The sequence below is a fragment of the Ochotona curzoniae genome, unplaced genomic scaffold (assembly GCF_017591425.1).
Source record: "Ochotona curzoniae isolate NIBS_2020 unplaced genomic scaffold, NIBS_Ocur_1.0 scaffold_3223, whole genome shotgun sequence".
Taxonomy (NCBI): domain Eukaryota; kingdom Metazoa; phylum Chordata; class Mammalia; order Lagomorpha; family Ochotonidae; genus Ochotona; species Ochotona curzoniae.
The window spans coordinates 13,373,809-13,392,574 of NW_024467108.1; the positions used below are offsets into that span (position 1 = coordinate 13,373,809).

Genomic DNA, 18,766 nt, shown 5'->3' on the forward strand with positions numbered 1-18,766 from the left:
AAAGTTACAAACAGATGAAATAGGAATTGTAAGGAATATTATGATGCTATAACTTTCTAAAGGAGGTCTTTGCCTTCTATCCTTGTTTATTCACTGCAAAAGTTCTTTTAAAGAAATTAAAACTAGTAAACACCCTTAAAAGGAAAAAAGAGAAGTTTATCACCTCAAAGTGAAACAATACAGGCTGTACTTGCTTCAATGGAACTTGCTTTTCTTTAGGCAAAAATTACATTAGATTAAAGGAGATAAAGTGAAGCACTGTGAAAGGAATGTAAACAAAATTCTCCCTTTCATTTGGAAAATTTTTCTCACTTATACTTAAAATAATTCAAGTTTTAAAAAAATGGTATTTCTAAAACTTTCCAAAAAATCCTATTAAGATACAATTTTTATGGGCCTTTTCATGCTCTTCAAAGCAGAGAATAAAAGAGCTGACCTAAAATATGCCTAAGAAATTGACAAACAGCTCTGACTAACCTATCTAATAAGCTAGTACACTTCTTGGAAATGGAAATAAAATTCAAGGTTCTCTATCAAATAGAGAAAGAAGGCAAAGGCATATTCAACCAAGCCAACTCAGTAAGGCATTCAAAAGCATGATCTACAAATATTTTAAGAGTTAAATTAGAAAAATCAACAAATATGGGAGTTTACAGAATAGGAACAGTTAGACTCTCTTTCCTCTTTTCCTATTACCCAACGAAGATGGGCTCAAAAGGAAAAAGCAAATACACACAAAAATACTAAAAATGTAGTAGTGTACAGGAAAAAAATTCTTAGTTTATCTTTCTGCCTAGGCTTACTTCTTACGTTACGGATAACCGATAATAAAGTTAAAAACATCTGAATATATTCTCTTTAAATGACTAAATCATAATTACTAACCAAATAAAAGACCACTTCATGGTAAGAGTAGAATTATTGAGTGCCAAAGTTGTTAAGAACCTTTAGTACTTCAAATTATAAAGATATCAATGAAAATACAAAGCAAAAATCTGACTCTACTAATCTTATTTTAGAACAAGGGAAATACTAAATCATAAGATTCGTCCTTAAAACTATAAAACATAATGCATCCATAGACATGTCTTTTTTTTTCTAAAACATAAACTTGCTTTAATATACTAGTTACTCATACACAGATTCTCTAATACATCAAGATTTTCTTTTCCTAGTTTCTAAAACAATAGCAATTTCATACATTAAAATATAGTATGGTATTTACTTTACTAAAAGTAATTATAAGGAATAAGAGATGTAGCATTCCACATGCAGCCACTTGCAACTCAGAAGCCTACCAAACTAAGAAATGGGAGCATCTAATAGTTCAGCTTATTAAATTCTCACTTAGTTTTCAGAGGAAGAAGTGATACCTCCTTTTAACTCCCAGTTTACTTCAAATGTTAGAAGTAACATTATCTTTCCTTACACATATTTTAAATTAGACCAATACAGTAATTTAAATTAAAACATCATTTTCTTACCCCCAGAATCTACAACAACATTTGTAGATTTATTTCCAAACACAGATTCAAAGTCAACATTAAGGCCAGCTGAAGGATGTGGCTGTGCAACAGGAGAAGGAGTGAATCCTGAGAAAAACCAAAATGGAAAAACAAAAAAAAACTCAATTTTCTAATAATTCTGCACTTGAAGCTCTGTAATAATGATGAAACAGAATGGAAAAAGCAGTAAATTCCTCAAAGAGTAAAACTAGGCTTTCAAGCAAAATGTTTTCCATACAAAACGTTTTTTGGTAATTATTCTTTCACAAAAAAATTGTACACAAATCACTACTACCATATCACCACCAACAACAAAAAACAAATAAAGGTTAACTGATATTGAATTCTGCTTTATTAGAGTGAAATCTTATCTTTTAGTTTAATTTGGTATGCTGGTACCTTTTAAAAACTAAATACAATTTCTACAAATTAAAACATATATACAATGAAAGGTCTCACTTGGTAATAAAATAGTCTACAGTGCTTTAAGAAAAACTTTTTTGATATTGTCAATATATTATGTCCTTTTCCCTCTACTCATTATTATTATTTTGTTCTTCCTCCTTCCTTCAACACCTGAATCAAAAAGCTAAACAGTCTTTGATTAATTTGATTAAATCTGACAAGTGATATGACTGAAAATTCAGCTATGTACAAGTGATTTTAAAACACCAAAGAAAAAAATATCATTTTAATATCACCATACACCTTCTGTACCTTCAACTGCATACTGCCAACACTGCCCAATAAAACATGCTAATTAATCTAACTTGCCTGAAGCATCAAACCATAAATAGGAAACCTTATTATTTCTTGTTTGTTAACACTACTGATGCAAGTATTGTTAAGTAAGTATACAGCTCATGTCTTTGAGATCAGCCTATGCTGAGATAACAAAAGTAAGAATTATACAGTTGCAGGAGTTTGAGTTAGTGTGAAATGGGTTCTCAATTTCTAGAATTTGAAAAGAATTAAAATCATTGAAAAACATTAGGTTTATGACATGACCTGAAAAGTTTCAATGAGAGTATAGTAAGTAAAGAGCAATCCATCAAAGATGATGAGAAATGAATTCTTTGCCCATAAAGAAGGCTAAAATAAATGGCTTATAAGGTCTTTTCCACTAAATTCTACTAAGAATACTGGCAAGTAAAAATGTCCGATTATGTGCTATTAAAAGGCAATATCAAACATCATTAGGGAGAAGACAAACTTTTGGAGTTCTTAAGGTAATACATTCTCTCTTTTCCTCTCCCAGTTTTCTGTTAAAGCACTTTCAGTTAGTCTCACATTCAGTTTCTACCACCACAATAAGAAGAAACAACATATTAATGTTGCACTAGGAAGACTGATTTTAAAACTGTACAATGTAAGACAAGATTTGGTCCAAGAAGATCCTCAAAGACAGATAAAGCCAAAGCAAGGACATATCTAAGTGGATATGTGACAATGATACTACCAAAGTGTTTCACATCATTTAGTTAACATTCTGTAAGCCAAATTTTCTGAGACTACAATTTTGACTTGTTCTATAATTATCTAAACCTTTAAACTAGTCTTAGCTCAAAAGCACTGGTCAAATAATCAGAACATAAGCACTATCATAATACAAAGTAATTTACGCATTTAAAGCTAACAAATTATCAAAAGAAGTTTAGAATTCTAGAGTTAATTATACAAGCCTACTGGTTCCTCTCATAAATGCTTGTATACGTAAAGAGACAATATATAGACTTCAGGAAGACAAAAATTTGCCATGCTGTAAAGCAGTACACATTTTGTTCTTCAAATCATTCTGCTAACAATATTGACTATACTATCACTAACCTTTAGATCACAAACGGAATAATTTAAAACTACGTCAATATATCAAGATCCCATTTTCTTCAACTATTTTGTTCTAGCTTTCTAGAAACTGATTAATATGAAATCACATTTTTTATTACTTAGAGATACAAAAGGTTTTTAAAAAGATTAATTTAAAAAGTGTGTATCTCAAATTTAGGCCTCAACACTGACAAGGGGAAAATGTAAAAAGGAAATTTTTAATAAATTACAAGAGCTTATTAGCTACTAGGAAAGCAAGCACTGCATTTGCAAAGAAAAATCCTTTAAATAATTAAAGAATCTTTGTTTCACACACACACATTTATTTCAATGCACATCTTAATGGTTTTAGTTTTAAGACATTTTTGTGAAAACTGTCAGAACTGCTAACTTTAGATTTTTAAAACTTACTTACAGGGTGGCTAAACAGAACAGCACCCACTAGTATGCACGTCTGGGCTGGATAGTAGTTGGGTTGGGTTGAAGCAGGCTTCAATGCCCATTGACATGTACTAGAGCTAAATGGGATGTGGGACAAACTGAACAACAAGTCTGTGGTACATACTGGCAAGCATGGGAACCAGGGTAGGGGGCAGGCCTGGCGGGGGTTATGGAGAGTCGCCCCAACCAGACTGCAGTTCCCACTGGTTTGTGTGAGGGCCAAGTATGAAGTGGACAGGATCGGGCTGGACTACAACACCCATTGGTTTATGTGGAAAACAGGGCTGGAAACAGAACTGACCCAACAATTACAACCACCAGCACGTGCATAAGCTGACTGGGGTGACAGACTGTGCCGGACCCTGTACTGGCAAGCACATACAAGAATCAGGTCTGGGATCACCTCATATGTAGTTTCTTTGGAGATCCCTTCAACTGAACTACTGATCTCAGAACCCCAACCATGAAGGGACTATGTCAGCTCTGAATAGATTTCATCGTGATTGGAACAGTGAGACTGGCAGCAATTCAGACCTGTTGAACTATCGAAACTGCTTAAGCAGGACTCTTGGAGCGTGCCTCACGTTGGTGTCCTGCGATGGGAGGGAGGCTGGGTGGGACTTTTCCCTTTATTTCTCCCCCGGCCCCAGATACAGGGGGAAAAAATATTAGTGTGAAAACAACGGTATTACCCACTTTACTACAGCCCTTGACCCTTTGTGCCCCAAGTAACTAAGTAACATTATCAAAGAATAAAATAAAAAAAAAATAATAAGAAGAACTTACTTAAAGACACAAATGTATTATGACCATTTCCTTTTTAAAGATTTTTTCATTTGAAAGACAGAGTTAGAAAAGGGGATGGAGAGACAAAAAAACAAAGAGAACTCTTTCATCCACTGGATCTTTCTTTAAATGTCATCAATAACAGGGGCTGGAACAGAACAAAGCCATGAAGAAGCCTGGAATTCCATCCAGGTAACACACCTTGGCGCCAGGGACTCAAGTATGTAACCCATCTTCCGATGCTTTCTCACCACATTAGGAAACAGTGCAAGCAGAACAGCCAGAACTTGAACTGACACTCATCAAGGATGTCAGCAGTGTAGTGAAAGCTTAACTTACTGCACTCAAAATCAGCTTCTATTATGACTATTACAAAAAGAAAAACTAACGGTTAAAAAAAGAGAAGAAAAGGACAGCCTATCTGGCTGTATAGCTTAAGCTAAACAGAATACTGTCTTGTCTATTCTTTAACGTTACAAAGACCCAGTGAAAAACACTGCCACGAATCAGCACCAATTCATAGAGTAACACTTAAAATCAAGGCCCTTCAAGAGAAATTTCAAGATAGTAATAAATTAACTGAAAGGCACAAGATCTACAGACATTCCAAATACTGTAATAAATTGGGTCTCACACTTTTTTCTTTTTCCAGCAGAACTAATTGCTTCCAATTACTAATCCCTATTAAATGCTACTTAGGAACTTTATAAATAAGGCATTATTTAAAACTCACACCACGACGTTGAGACAGCTATTCTTATCCTCCTTTTACATATTTAGAAATTAGCAGATTAAACAGTTTGTGTAAGGTCAAATTTAATAATAGAGGTTGACATGGTGGCACAGTAAGTGAATCAGCTCCCAGCTAATAACCTGGGAAAGCAGAAAAGGATGGCTCAAGTCCTTGGGTCCCTGCAGCCAAGCGAAAAGAAGCTCCTGGCTCTGAAGTTCAGCTTGTTCCAACTCTGGCTAATGCAACCATTTGTGCAGAGACCCAGTGTAAGGAAGACATCTCTCTCTGTTCCTCCTTCTGGCCCTGTTAATTCTGCCTTTCAAATAAAAAATAAGTCTTAAAAAAAATTACTAACAGGTGGAAGTGATAATTGCAACTTTGATTCCAAAATCTACTATAGTCTTTCTCTTAAGTATTTCATCTCGCACAGACCAGTATGTTGGAAACAAAAATCTATGGTCCAACTATAGTAGTTGTTTGAAAGGATTCACGTTTTATGAAATTCCTAAGTTTTTCATTGCTAATGCTGGGCCAAAATGGTGTTCAACTCTCAAGAGTTTTAGAACACAAAAGAAATGCAAAAATAAGCAATGTTCAAGAAGTACATTTGAGTGCATCCTGCTGTGGTACTGTGATGCTCTAGTCTGAAGTGTCCACTCTGGTCTCTGCTAATGTGCCTGGAAAACAGGAGAAGATGGCCCAAGTACTTCATTCCCGACCACCGTAAGACCTGGATGAAATCCCAGGCTCCTGGCTTTGACCTGGATCAACCCTAGCCACTGCATCCATTTTGAGAATGAACCAGATGGATATTTTTCTCTATAATTGTTTCAATAAATCTTTTTTGTAAAAATAAAATGCATGTGAAATATAAAATACACACATATATGCTCAAGAGTTTTAAATAAGTAATTATAATTTCATATGCCACAGTGCTAGATATGAAATAGACATATAAACTTCATGACAATCCTGAAAGACACTCTTATTCTACCTTTTAGGGATCTACAAATGTTAAATACTTAACATCACACAACAAAGTAGATGTGAATTCAAGCTAAAATTCACTAGACTACTGCACATTTTTTGTACTTTCAAATTCCGTTATTAAACATATTTAGGTATATCCAATGTTTACTGCCAGCCAAAAAATGTCAATTCCTAACTTATGTCAAACCTACTTCTTAATGTCAACCTAACTGGATTTTGATGGCGCAAAAATTTTAGGCTTCACAATGGTCATAACAAATCAAATACTATGTCCAGTTTCCATGAACTGGACTTTACCTTCTACTGTTACTGCATTGACCTAGAATCAATTTGGAAAGACAAAGGTGAATATATGAGAAGCTCTGAAATCCATATACTTTTTTTTCCTGGGTAGAATTAAAACAAGGAGAGGCAGCTACTCATAAAACTACCAAGTACTTAACTAAGTAAACAAAACTAGGCAAACAACCAAGTTCTTTACAGTAAATACTTCTCTCTTAAGATTATTAAAAACTCACTCTAACAGAGAAAACAAATTCCTACTGCATAAATAAACTGAGTTTTAAAGAAACTGCTATCTATCTCCAAGTCAGTTATTCAGAGTTTTAATGCATGAAGGTAGTAATACGTAAATTTAAGTGCCACAGAAAAATTCTGACAAAGCATACAAGGCAGGGATGAACAGGAAAGAGAGGAAACAAAAGAAAAAACAGGAGAGAAGTGTGGGATGGATTGAGAAAAACAAAATAAGGGAGTCCAAGCACTTGGCATTCTTCAAATCACAATTTACTTAAAAGGACTTGAGGCTTCACTGTAATTGCTTATGCATATTATATATATGTAATTACTTATAAAATTATATATATATAAAACATGTTACTTCAAATATCTATACACTACCATGGTTTACAACATCTTTAAAAAATACATCTCAATAGAAAAAAATACATGAGGCATATAGGTTTTTAGGCAATCTTCTAAGGTCTGGTTTCACAGATGAGAAGGTGGGTCTAGACAAGTTCAAAAACACATATAGAACATAATGTGGACTAACACCTACCAACTACATAAAAGAATATGCTGTCAGCAAATAAATGTGTTCCATGGAAGGATTAGAGGATAATCACACACATGGATTTCTATGCTTTTCCTGAATTGTTGTTAAGCATGCAATACAAAGCAGGGTTGGCAATTTTATAATACATCGACATGAAGAAATTATTTCAATGTTTACATTATACACACACATATGGCTTGTGCTTTTAGACTAAGTATATATAACCAGAACACCTGACTTGAAAGTTTCTTCAAATATTAACCTGCTTTCTATTTCTTTCCTTTTTCCTTTCTTCTCTCATGTATATGAGGTGACTTACAGAAAAGGTTCATAGAACATGTGTATAATAAAATCACACACTGACTTAATAAAATTTTACACAGAAATGTATGTTAACTCTGTTTTTCACAACATTGGTAAGTATCCTCATACAAAGCAGCATACTGGGAATATGGCCACATGCTTTGTTTAGGGTACAAATAAAACTTTATGTGAGCTACTTAATCAAATTTTAATTCACATCACCACAAACTGCTTTGATGAACTGAATAAAAAGCAGTGCCTCCATCATTTAAGAAAGTACCTAAAAATGGAGTATTAAGACTTATTTCCTTCACTTTTAGTCAACACACTTGCTTAACTTTGGTGTGAAACTGTGTCTTCTGAGTTTCACATTGCAATAAGAGGTTTGTCAAGTCAATTTGTTCTTCTGTGACACTAGTTAAAATGGAACACATACTTCCCATGTTTGATTTATATCCTGACAATAAACTGAATTTCTTAAGCTTTGGATGAACAGTACATATACATTTCAAATAACATAAATTTCAATATGCAATATCTAGAAAAACAAAGGTTAAGACTGGTCCTAAGAATGACAGCCACTATTTCTCCCAAGCACAGAGGTGACAAAATAAGAATATATAAATAAGTAATTTTCTGAGACAATACTTCTCAACCAACTCTCTGAAACAAAACAGGATACTTCATATGATGCTAGATCTGATACAAGAGAATAAAACAACAAAAAAATCCAATATCAAAACAAATTTCTTGACTAAAAACTTGTACTAAATTAAATTAGGGAAACCAGTGTCAATTAAACAAGCTTATTACATTATTGCTGTTTAGCTTACTGTAAACTATGAAACCCAAAGTAATATGAAATAAAACCCCAAATAATAGCTATAGTGCTTTAAAATTAATGAATACATAAATAATCTTAGCCAGTATAAATATTAATTGGAAAAGAAGGTTAAATGGTACTTTACCAACAAACATTTCATGAGTAGGTGTCCTAGTAGTAAAAGTGGATACATCTGAAGAAATGGGAAGGTGAACATCACCACTACTTTTTGTGAGGAAAGGATTTAAGCTTGGAATGGCATCATCAACAGCATCTATAGTAGCAGAGAAAGGATCTGTGCAGTCCAAGTGTATTAGAGCAAAATGAAAAAGGGAGTAAATAAATTAGTATATTAGTCAAAGATGCAAAGTGAAAAGCAGTAGCTATATTACAAATTCATCTTAAATGCAAAAATATCTAAACACCAAGATGAAAGAACTGCATTAATGCATTTTAAAATGAAACTTAGAAAAAAAGTGTGTATTCAATAATAACATACTAAGGATAGATGTGCTCTAACATTAGGAAACTAATAGTGAGGTAGTTAAAGAGGAAAACAGCCAAGATGGCACTTCCATAAAAAAAGCCACTCACCTAATACCCAATTTTCCTGCCCTATGAGGGAGTATTCTGGCATAGTTGTATTTACTCAAATAATTGACATAAACAATAATTACTTGGTGGTACAGTTTTTAAAAGGCAGTGCTGCACATATAGACAAAGAAGGGTAAGATGTTATTAAGCCAGATGCAGATATTGCATGTATAGGTTTTAAAGCAGGAAATAGAAAAATAAGAATGTGGGAAAGTCATTTTAGACAAGAATTAAAGTGAAACATTTTCCATTAAGCAGATTGGGCACTAACACAGAGGTCAAGCTAAGAGCTTTAGAGTCTTTAAATGATTTACTGAAGGAAAAACAAGTGTGTGTTTCTTCTATCAGAATAATTCTAAAGATGTACCTTTATCAAGCTCTACACATAAAATTATTCTAGAATTAGATGTGCATTTTAACTATACCTCATTTGAAAAATTTTTTCATTCTGATAACAAAGTAATTTATCCTGAAAATTAAATGATTAATTAAATTGGGAATGAAAAATTTACAAGTAAAATTTTAATGTCCTATTTTTCTCTGTAAAGCAAAGTGAGAAGATAATTTTGTACTTTCAAATAGGCTTCTTATCTATCATACTGGTAGAACCTTCATAGTGTTTGGCTTGTCTTTTATTTTTAACTTTGTTACTACTCAACAATAAAATAGCAGCAAAGACCTAGGGAACAGTTTATTGACTATGATATGGACACATTCGCCTAAAAATTAATACATTCAATGCAAGTATTCCACAGATGTAAAATACACCTGTTTGAAACGATATATACATATGAAAAATATATGTACATATGTATACATATAAAAGACTAATGCTACAGGTTCAAACATATACACCTTTTGAATGCACCTTTCATATTGTGTACAGCAAACAAATTTTCTAGAAATTAAGCATTCTCAAGGACTATCAAGTCCTAAAATCATATAAAAATGCTGAATCGCTACTCAAACTCAAGTGATCATTTTAACATCTTTCTCATCAATCTGCTCCCCAGTAAATGACCGATAGTGAGAAAATCAGAAAAAAAAGTAGAAAATGTAAATATATTAAAAAGCTGATTTTAGGCTATTCTAACTTCTCCCTGCATACAAAAAGAGTCCCATTAAATTTAAAACTAAGTAAAAAGAACCACTTTTACATAATTTTTAGTGCATATTAAAGTGCAATATACTTTTTTTGGAAGGTATTAAACTATAATACCTTTTGTTGGACATGTAACACAAAATATCTCTATAGCTTTCCATGCAAAAAAAGAAAAAAAAAACCTTAAGAGGTCATTTAGGAAAAGAAAAAAGGGCATATATTTGTACATTATGTATTTACTGATAAGCAAGAGAAGCAAAGAAAAAGATTTAGAGATTATAAAAAGAAATCACACCTTTGCTTTGTCAAATGCTATAAAGCTGTATGACATGAGTAAAATATAACTAAAATGCTCAGGTTAATAATTAATTAAAAGATTCTAAAGAATCTATTCCTTTGACCAAAGCTTTTCATGTTAAAACTGTATTTCTTAGTCTCATTTCCATTTGAAACATTTTAATCTGAATATCACACATATAAATTAGGAAGTGATAAAAAGTCTTGGCTTAAAATATTATTGAACCATACAGAAGTCAAAACTCTGAAATTACACTAACTCAGAAGTCAACTATCTTTATACAAAAGGCAGAATTTAATTGTGTTTCAATTAAGCAGTTTAACATATAGATCATATTTCTTTCCCTGTGTGTAACAACAGACAATAGTTTTTTGGAAAAATAACTGCAATTTCTCCTGCCTCTGCTCCCACTATACTTGATTCATATTTTTAATGAATCAAGTCTACTACTCAGACACAGCCAGCAGACATGTTAAAATACAGGAGAAACTCATGGAAATGGCATACAAAGCTAAGTAACCTAAAATAGAAAAAAAAATATTAAATGTCCTTCAATATGTTGTATTTTGCATCTCATGGTATATATATGGGATAATTTAATTTTTACAAAAGATTTAAATAATTAATAGATTTTAAAAAAATTTTTTATTTTATCCAGGTCCCCAAGTATGGAGCAGCAGCCAATAGGCTGTTGGAAGTTCTCTTATCCAGACCCAAGTTTGCAACCTCCTGGTCCCATCCAACACATGATGTTGGCGGCGGGTGGAGCCTGTGCCTTGTTCCCAAGAGTTCCCCACTTAGAGTACTCACGAAGAAGGGAAAAGCCTCTTGAGCCCAGGCAGACCTGTGCCCAACTCACCCTGTGGTCACAATGGCTGGAGCCAGGGCCCCAAGTATGGAGTCTAACCTGGCCCAGGACCTCCCAGCATCCAAGATTTAAATAACTGATTGATTTTTTTTGAAAGGCAGAGTTAATAGAGAGAGGAAAAAGAGCTATTTCATTGGTATACTCTCCAAATGGTCACAACAGCCAGAGCTGGGCCAGGCCAAAGCCAGAATGTTCATAAGTTTCCCATGTGGGTGCAGACACACAATCATTTGAGTCATCCTCTACTGCCCTGCCCAACATAATAGCTGGGAATTGGTCTGAAAATGGAGCAGCGAAGATTTGAACTGGTGCCCAGTAGAATGATGGAGCTGTAGGCTACAGCTTAACCCATTATATCACAGTAACGGCTGGGAATAATCTCCTCTTTTATTTTTTCCTCTTTTTTCTTTTTTAAGATTCATTTTAATTTGAGAGGCAGAGTTATAAAACAGGACAGTTAGGACCCTCAAGATAGCCTACTGGCTAAATCCTCTCATTTCATCCACTGGGATATAATACAGGCACCAATTCTTGCTCTGGCTGCTCCCCTTCCCTTGCAGCTCCCTGCTTGTGGCCTGGAAAAGCAGTGTACAATGGCCCAAAGCCACAGGACTCTGCACCCGCATGGGAGACCTGGAAGAAGCTCTGGGCTCCTGGCTCCTGGCTCCTGAACAGCTCCAGTGATTGTGGCCACTAGGGTATTAACCAGCAGATGGAAGATCTTTCTGTAGATCTGTTTTTCCAATAAAAATAGTAACTCTTAAAAAAAAGGGGGGAGGGGGAGGCGGGTGGGTAGTGAAAGAAAGAGACAGAAACCTCCATCCATTTCTCACTCCCCATGTAGCTTAAACAGCCAGAGCAGGGCTGGTCCACAGCCAGAAGCCAGGAGCTTTTTCTGGCTGTCCTACACAGGTGGGTGCAGGGGTTCATGCACTTCGGCCGTCCTCTGCTACCCCTTTCAGGTCATCATCAGGGAGCTGGACTGACGTGGCACAGCTGGGACCCAGGTGGAAAGCCTATACTGCAGGCTGAAGCTTTACCTGACCTCGAATAATTTATTTTAATGGAAAATAAAACAACACAGACTGAAATTACTTAAAATAATTTTCTAACAGTAACAGTCTATATGTTTTCTTACACTAATTCAAAAATTCTGAGCAGAAAGCCTAATTTGTCATTGTTATAATCAGTTCTGCAGTGTCTGAACAATTATATTTCCATTTATTTGAAATGCTATTAAAATACATTAATATTTTCATTCAGCTATATGAAAAAATTTTAGTCTGGGCAAATTCTCAGCTTCAGTTTTAATTTTTTATTTATTTATGTTTATACTCTGAGAGGCAGAGAGACAGAAAGATAGAAACAGAATGCTCCCATCTGCTGAACCATTCCCTGAATGCCTGCTGACAACTAGGAGTGGGGCAAGCAGAAGTGAGGAGCTAGGAACTCAACCCAGTTATCCAGATGGATAGCAGAAAATCAATTGCTTGAGCATTAACTGTGTCTCCCAGGGTATATATAAGCAGGAGCAAAGCAGCAAAGCAAGGACACAAAGCAAACAAATCAATCCAGGCACTCCAACACGAATGTAAGGGAATCTCAACTAGTGTCCTAACAGCTAGATGAAACACACTCCCAACAGCCTTAGTTTTAAAACACAGCTACAATTTCTCAAAAACAGGAAATAAAGCAGCTTAAATGATCATGTTAAGTCTACCTACCATTTTTATCAACAATAAGTAAAAAAAAGTATATTTTTATATATACTTTATATATTTGACAGACTAAAAATCCTAAAACCAAGGTTTATCAGGTCTTTAAAATTATTAATACTCTATAAGTATCTTTAATATTAAGATACTTAACTGCTGCCTTAGATTTACTCTGAGAATTTAAGACAGTTATTAACTTTATTAATCTTATAATTTTTAGAAATTATCCAGATCATAAACTTCAGCTAAATACCTTCAGAATTAATTTTTTAATAAAATTAAAACTGAAATAGTAGGCTGAAAATCTTGTTTCAGTATTTCACTATCTATGTTACCTGCCTCACCTTTCAACAGAAGCGAGTTGTGTCATAAAGAGAAAATAGCCACTTACTCAACAAATATTTACAAAGCACCTCTCATATATGAAGAGATACTCGAAGCAATGGGAATACAGAAATAGAACATTTTTAAAGCCCTGCTTTACACACTTTACAATCTAATACATAAAACAGTACCTCCTTAAGAAGTCTTAAAATATAAGATGAAAAGTTTTGTTACTGCTCTAAAACCTTATTAGAGTTATTAATTTATCTGTTACAACAAACAAGACTCGATTCACATTTTACATTTTAGTCAACGTAGGTTCTAAGGAATTTTCTCATTCTCTACGTAATACTCTTCCTTAGAATATATCCTCCCTCTATCAAGCAATTTTCTAATGACCATAAAACAGCATTTACATACACACAAACAAAAGAAATAAAACTAACCAAATATCTGAAAATACTTCAGATATCTAAGCAAAGCTTCAAGCCACAGTTGCAACCATGGAATGGTTACTCAAGGGAAGCAAACATTTGTGTTGGTAATTGGGGAAACTGCTTGAATACCAGCATCTTACATATCTAAAACAAATCAATTTTAAAATACAAGTAGCATTGTTTGTCATAACACTTTCAAAATGTATTTTTTACTAGAATCTTTTAACAGACTTACAAATAAGCATACACTTAGTTTTTCCCTTCAACGTAATTTTTTTCTCTTATACCAAAATAAAATTAGCCACCTTGTACCTTTTGGTTAGACAATAAAATTTCAACATTAAAATCATAATTTCACATTAATACATACACCTGTTACTTCCTCTTATGTTCAGTTTTATCTTCTCAACCCCATTTCAATTTGCTTAACTAAAAGGAAAATTTCAAAATTATAATAAATGAAAATGTCTTCAAAGGATCAAGTTACTGCCATTTTAATTGTACAAGTTCTCACATATCAACAAAAACTATTCCAATAAGTGAAATATCACTTAATGACAAGGGATTTCCAAACACACCTGAAACAGAATTCATTAATGCTTACCTCCCCATGTACTGGCTACCTGAGAAGCAGTTGACATAGGATGTATAGATGGGTGAAATGTTGGCTGTTGCAAATCAAGCAGGTCATTTGGCAGCTTGGATGTGCTAGGAAGGCATTTTGGAAAGATTTTTTTATTTACTACATAAATGTTACATTAGCCACTCAGTTCCAAAATAAAATAAAAACATTAGAAAAATGAGTATAAAAAAGCTCCAATTGTAAAAAAAAAAAAAAAAGTAAAACTTTCAAATCCTGAACACCTGTAGTTGGATGCCACTGTATCAACACATATGTACTAAGAGTTAGGAAGCAATTGAGAATTCATGAAGCAGGCTGTTCAGTTAGTAAAACTCATACTGAACTTTCACAGGAATCAATAGATGGGGAAAAATATTTTAATATCAATGAACAGAATAACAAGCAACAATAAAATCAAGAATGCTCCCCATATACACAATTCTCCATGGAACATTTCCCATGTTCTAAGTATTGTGCTAAATAGCTACACTAGTATTGATAGATACCATATGGGTGTAGGTTCATGTCCTGGTGCTCCACTTCCTTTGCAGCTCCCTGCTTGCGGCCTGGGAAAGCAGTGTAGGATGGCCAAAGCCTTGGGAACCTGCACCCACATGGGAGATCTGGAAAGAAGCTCCTGGCTCCTGATCAGCTCAGCTCCAGCCAGTGCAGCCACTTGGAAAGTGAACCAGCAGACTGAAGGTTTTTGTCTCTCCTTTTCTCTATAAATCTGACTTTCCAATAAAAATAAATCTTTAAAAAGAAACAAAAAAAATCTCCCCATTTGATTCTATTACTCGAGAATGAAAATCACTGTACAAACCATACATTATCTCATTTACAAGAAGGTCTCTTTTAAAAAAGAAAAATCATACTCATTTTATTTGAAAGACAGAGAGACACTGAAATCTTAGATCTACACAGAGCACTACTCAAACTGCCACAACAGCGAGACTAGAAAAAGCCAAAAGCAAGCGTCTCCCACATGGATGGCAGGGACCCAAGTACCTGTCCACCAGCTGCTGCCTCTCTAAGTGGGCAACAGCAGGAAGCTGAATCTGAAGTAGATTCAGGAACTGAACCAGGCAATCCAATATGGGCTGCACGTCCCAAAAGAAATCTTAACTACTGTGCAAAATAACTTTATTTTCTTTTTCTTTTTTCCTACTGTATTTATTTGATACAAGCAGAAAGACAGTAAATTCCATTTGTTGATTCACTCCTGCAAAGGCTGAGGCTGGACCAAAGCTGAGGCAGAACACCACTAGGTCTCCAGTAGGTGGCAGAAACCCAATTACTTGAATTATCACTGCTGCCTCCCAGGATCCACACTGGCAGAAGATGGGAGTCAGGAACTGGGAATTAGAATCCAACCCAAGAATTTCAATGTGGGATATGGTTTTCTTAACCACTATGCTAAATGTCAACTCCAAGAGAAAGATTTTCTATAACATTAGAAAATAACAGTCTCAGGAATCATATTAGAATCTGGCTTCTAAATTACTTTAAGCTACACTGAAGTAAAGGAATAGATTCGGAAAAAGTCAAATTTTCTACTTTGCTTGAACATATATATTCATTGTAAAGGAGCTTACATTAGACAATGAAATTAAAGCTGGCTGAGGTGTGGGGCGATGTTATGGTATAGTACACTAAGCCTGTGCTTATGGAACTGGAGTCTCACATGGGTGCTGGTTCGAGTCCCAGCTGCTCTACTTCTGATCTAGATCCTTGCCTACAGCCTGGCAAAGCAGTAAAAAATGGCAAGTTTTTGAGCCCATGGTTCTACACAGGGGACTCAAACAAGTTTCTGGCTTCTGGCTTCAGACTGCCTCAGCTCCAGCTATTGGTGACCATTTTAGGAGTGAACCAGCGAAGAGAGGATTTCTCTTATTCTCTTTCTCTAACTCTGTCTTTCAAATAAATATGAAATAAATATATATATTTTAAAGTTGGTCTGATAGGCACTGTTTTCAAGAAATCTGGAAATTAAATTATTACAGTGCATTATAGAGTTTAACATCTTGCAACAGATATGAGACATTTAATATCCAATTAAATAATATTTCAGAAGAGACACATAGCACACTCATTTATATCATATGTAAGAGTTTTTGAGTCTTAAATACTAGATACTTTATAAATGTATTTAGTCATAAAATTTTCACACAATGAAAATATTCTCCAGAGATAGTCACTATATTCCAATTAGTATAAATTACTGATTTAGTCATCTTCCAATTCCTGAATATTCAGAATATAAACTTTTACACTCATATACTAATATACCACTATTGCTTTAGTTTAAATTAACAATTTCAAAATCCTAATCAAAGTAAACCTGAAGTTTAAAAAACTTCTATTAGAAATCTTTGAACCTAAATATTCAAAGATATTTTTAATCTGCCCCCCTACCTGTTAGAACTAGGGGTAGAAAATATGTCAATGGCTGGTGCAGTCATTATCCCTCCTGTTGAGGTGGACACAGGGGACGCTGCAGTTGTTAAAGAGGTATGAGGTTTCTTTGCAAGTTCTTTTAGGCGCTGTTCCTATGGAGAAAAAAACTAACATAAGGAAACGAAAAACAAGGCAACTTTGCAGTCTCTTAAAAAATGCTTTCTAGTTTTTTTTTTTTTTTTGCATCAGGTATTCTGTTTCAGTCACAGTTGTTCCACGTCAGGATGAAAAATGAGACTGAGTTTTTGTTCATGAATTAGTTATCTGTTAAATACTTTAAGTTTCTGTAAGGAATCCTTTATTTATTGAACATTTGTATCAGCTTTGCAAAATAAAACAAATGCATATATTTACCTTTAAAGCTTTTAAACGAGCCTGTTCTTCCTCTAATGCTGCCTGTTTTTCCCTTTCATCCACTTTGGTCAAAGATAAGCCAGTGCTTGCCAGGGAAGAGACTGCATTGGAGAGTGTGGTTGCCCTAGAATAATTGGACAGAGAAAATCTGGCTTTTCAGTAAACATTGCACATTACATGTCATAAAACGGTCATGCAACCTTCTGTGGATAGGTATTGCAATTATGAATTTATGCTCTCAAAATCAATACTTCAGATGATAAATTTTAACAAATGGATACACAGGGCTATAACAACTAGAACATTTTTTTATTTAAAAAGAGTGAATGTTTTTCTTAAGAGTATGTGTTTAACTTCCAAAGGACTGCCAACTAAGTGGGAGAACACTGCCTTTCCTAAACCGCTTGAATGAAGGCCAATCCCATTGGGAAAGAGTTCATACTGTCCCAGGAAAACCATAATGGAACAAAATAATGAATTTTTTCACAGAGTTAAGATCCTCTAATACTCTACAATCTAGGTTTTCACAGTGCTACTAAAACAGCATCAAAGAATGAGTATCAGTAGTAAATAATGCAAGTCTGGATACGATCCCCCTGTAACAACAACATAAAGATGTCATCCCCAGAGAATTTCAGGTTTCTTGAAAGTATTTTTTGAGTCACCAATCTACCTGGTACTTTTCTGTATTGAGCCCTTGTGCTGACTTAGAATTTCCTTTCAAATGTCATTACAAATATATATCTTCTCACAAAGGAAAATTCACAGCAAACAATCCCCCTCTTTCATCAACAACTTCTCCACAAAAACACCTGCCTCTAAATTCTAGGATAGATACGAAATATGTGCTACAGAATTCCAAAACCCAAAGATCTACCATGATAACTACTGATTTTGCATCAATGTTTTCTTTTGAGTTTAAAAAAATATATATAGTTCTTTACATTTTGTTGGGCAGGCATTCATCCCTCCCCGTCCCTTCCTCCCTCTCGTGTTATCACAATAGTGTAGTACTCTGGTACAAATTACAATTTGAACTTTAAGACATTTAAAAGTATCATGATGCAGTAGGTGCACGGAAAGTTAGCATCGTGTAGAAATTAGCATGTTTCCATTTAAAACACTTTAAGTGGCAAAAATGACCATGTACTTTCATGCAAAATCAATTGTTAAAGGTGAAGCAACAAAAACATTCAACTTATAAAATAAAAATTGAAATTCAAACATTTCCAATAAATTTCATGCTATATATCTGAGGTGAATCTATGTAATTCAACTTCATGACTATTTTTTTTTCCAAAATCAGGGTGTTACAATTCTGCAGTACTTCTACATACCTACTAGAAAATTCAAAGTGTAAACCCCAGAATAAAAATAACCACTAAAATCTACGAATAGCTTTTTCCTGCAGCAATTACATAAATCTTATTAAAAGTAAGAAATATCCTAGAAAAGTTTAAAATGAAGCAAAGTTCTTATTCTATGAAGGCATTTGAAAAAGCTTACCCAAAAATGCAATTAATAAACAAG

General features: G+C 34.2%; 1 protein-coding gene across 26 annotated transcripts in view; it reads right to left on the reverse strand.

The window, feature by feature from the left end:
• The window catches only part of PICALM (phosphatidylinositol binding clathrin assembly protein), a 125,179-nt gene that overhangs the window by 62,607 nt on the left and 43,806 nt on the right, over positions 1-18,766 (reverse strand). For 16 of the 26 annotated variants that reach the window (XM_040964140.1, XM_040964138.1, XM_040964147.1 and 13 more), the window contains 5 exons: positions 17,237-17,360; positions 16,841-16,974; positions 14,408-14,511; positions 8,611-8,760; positions 1,485-1,592 (listed from right to left, as the gene is read on the reverse strand). In XM_040964140.1, the coding sequence (XP_040820074.1) occupies positions 1,485-1,592; positions 8,611-8,760; positions 14,408-14,511; positions 16,841-16,974; positions 17,237-17,360 (620 nt within the window). The remainder of the gene's footprint in view (positions 1-1,484; positions 1,593-8,610; positions 8,761-14,407; positions 14,512-16,840; positions 16,975-17,236; positions 17,361-18,766) is intronic. The other 10 variants (XM_040964154.1, XM_040964153.1, XM_040964152.1 and 7 more) reach the window with 2 other exon arrangements.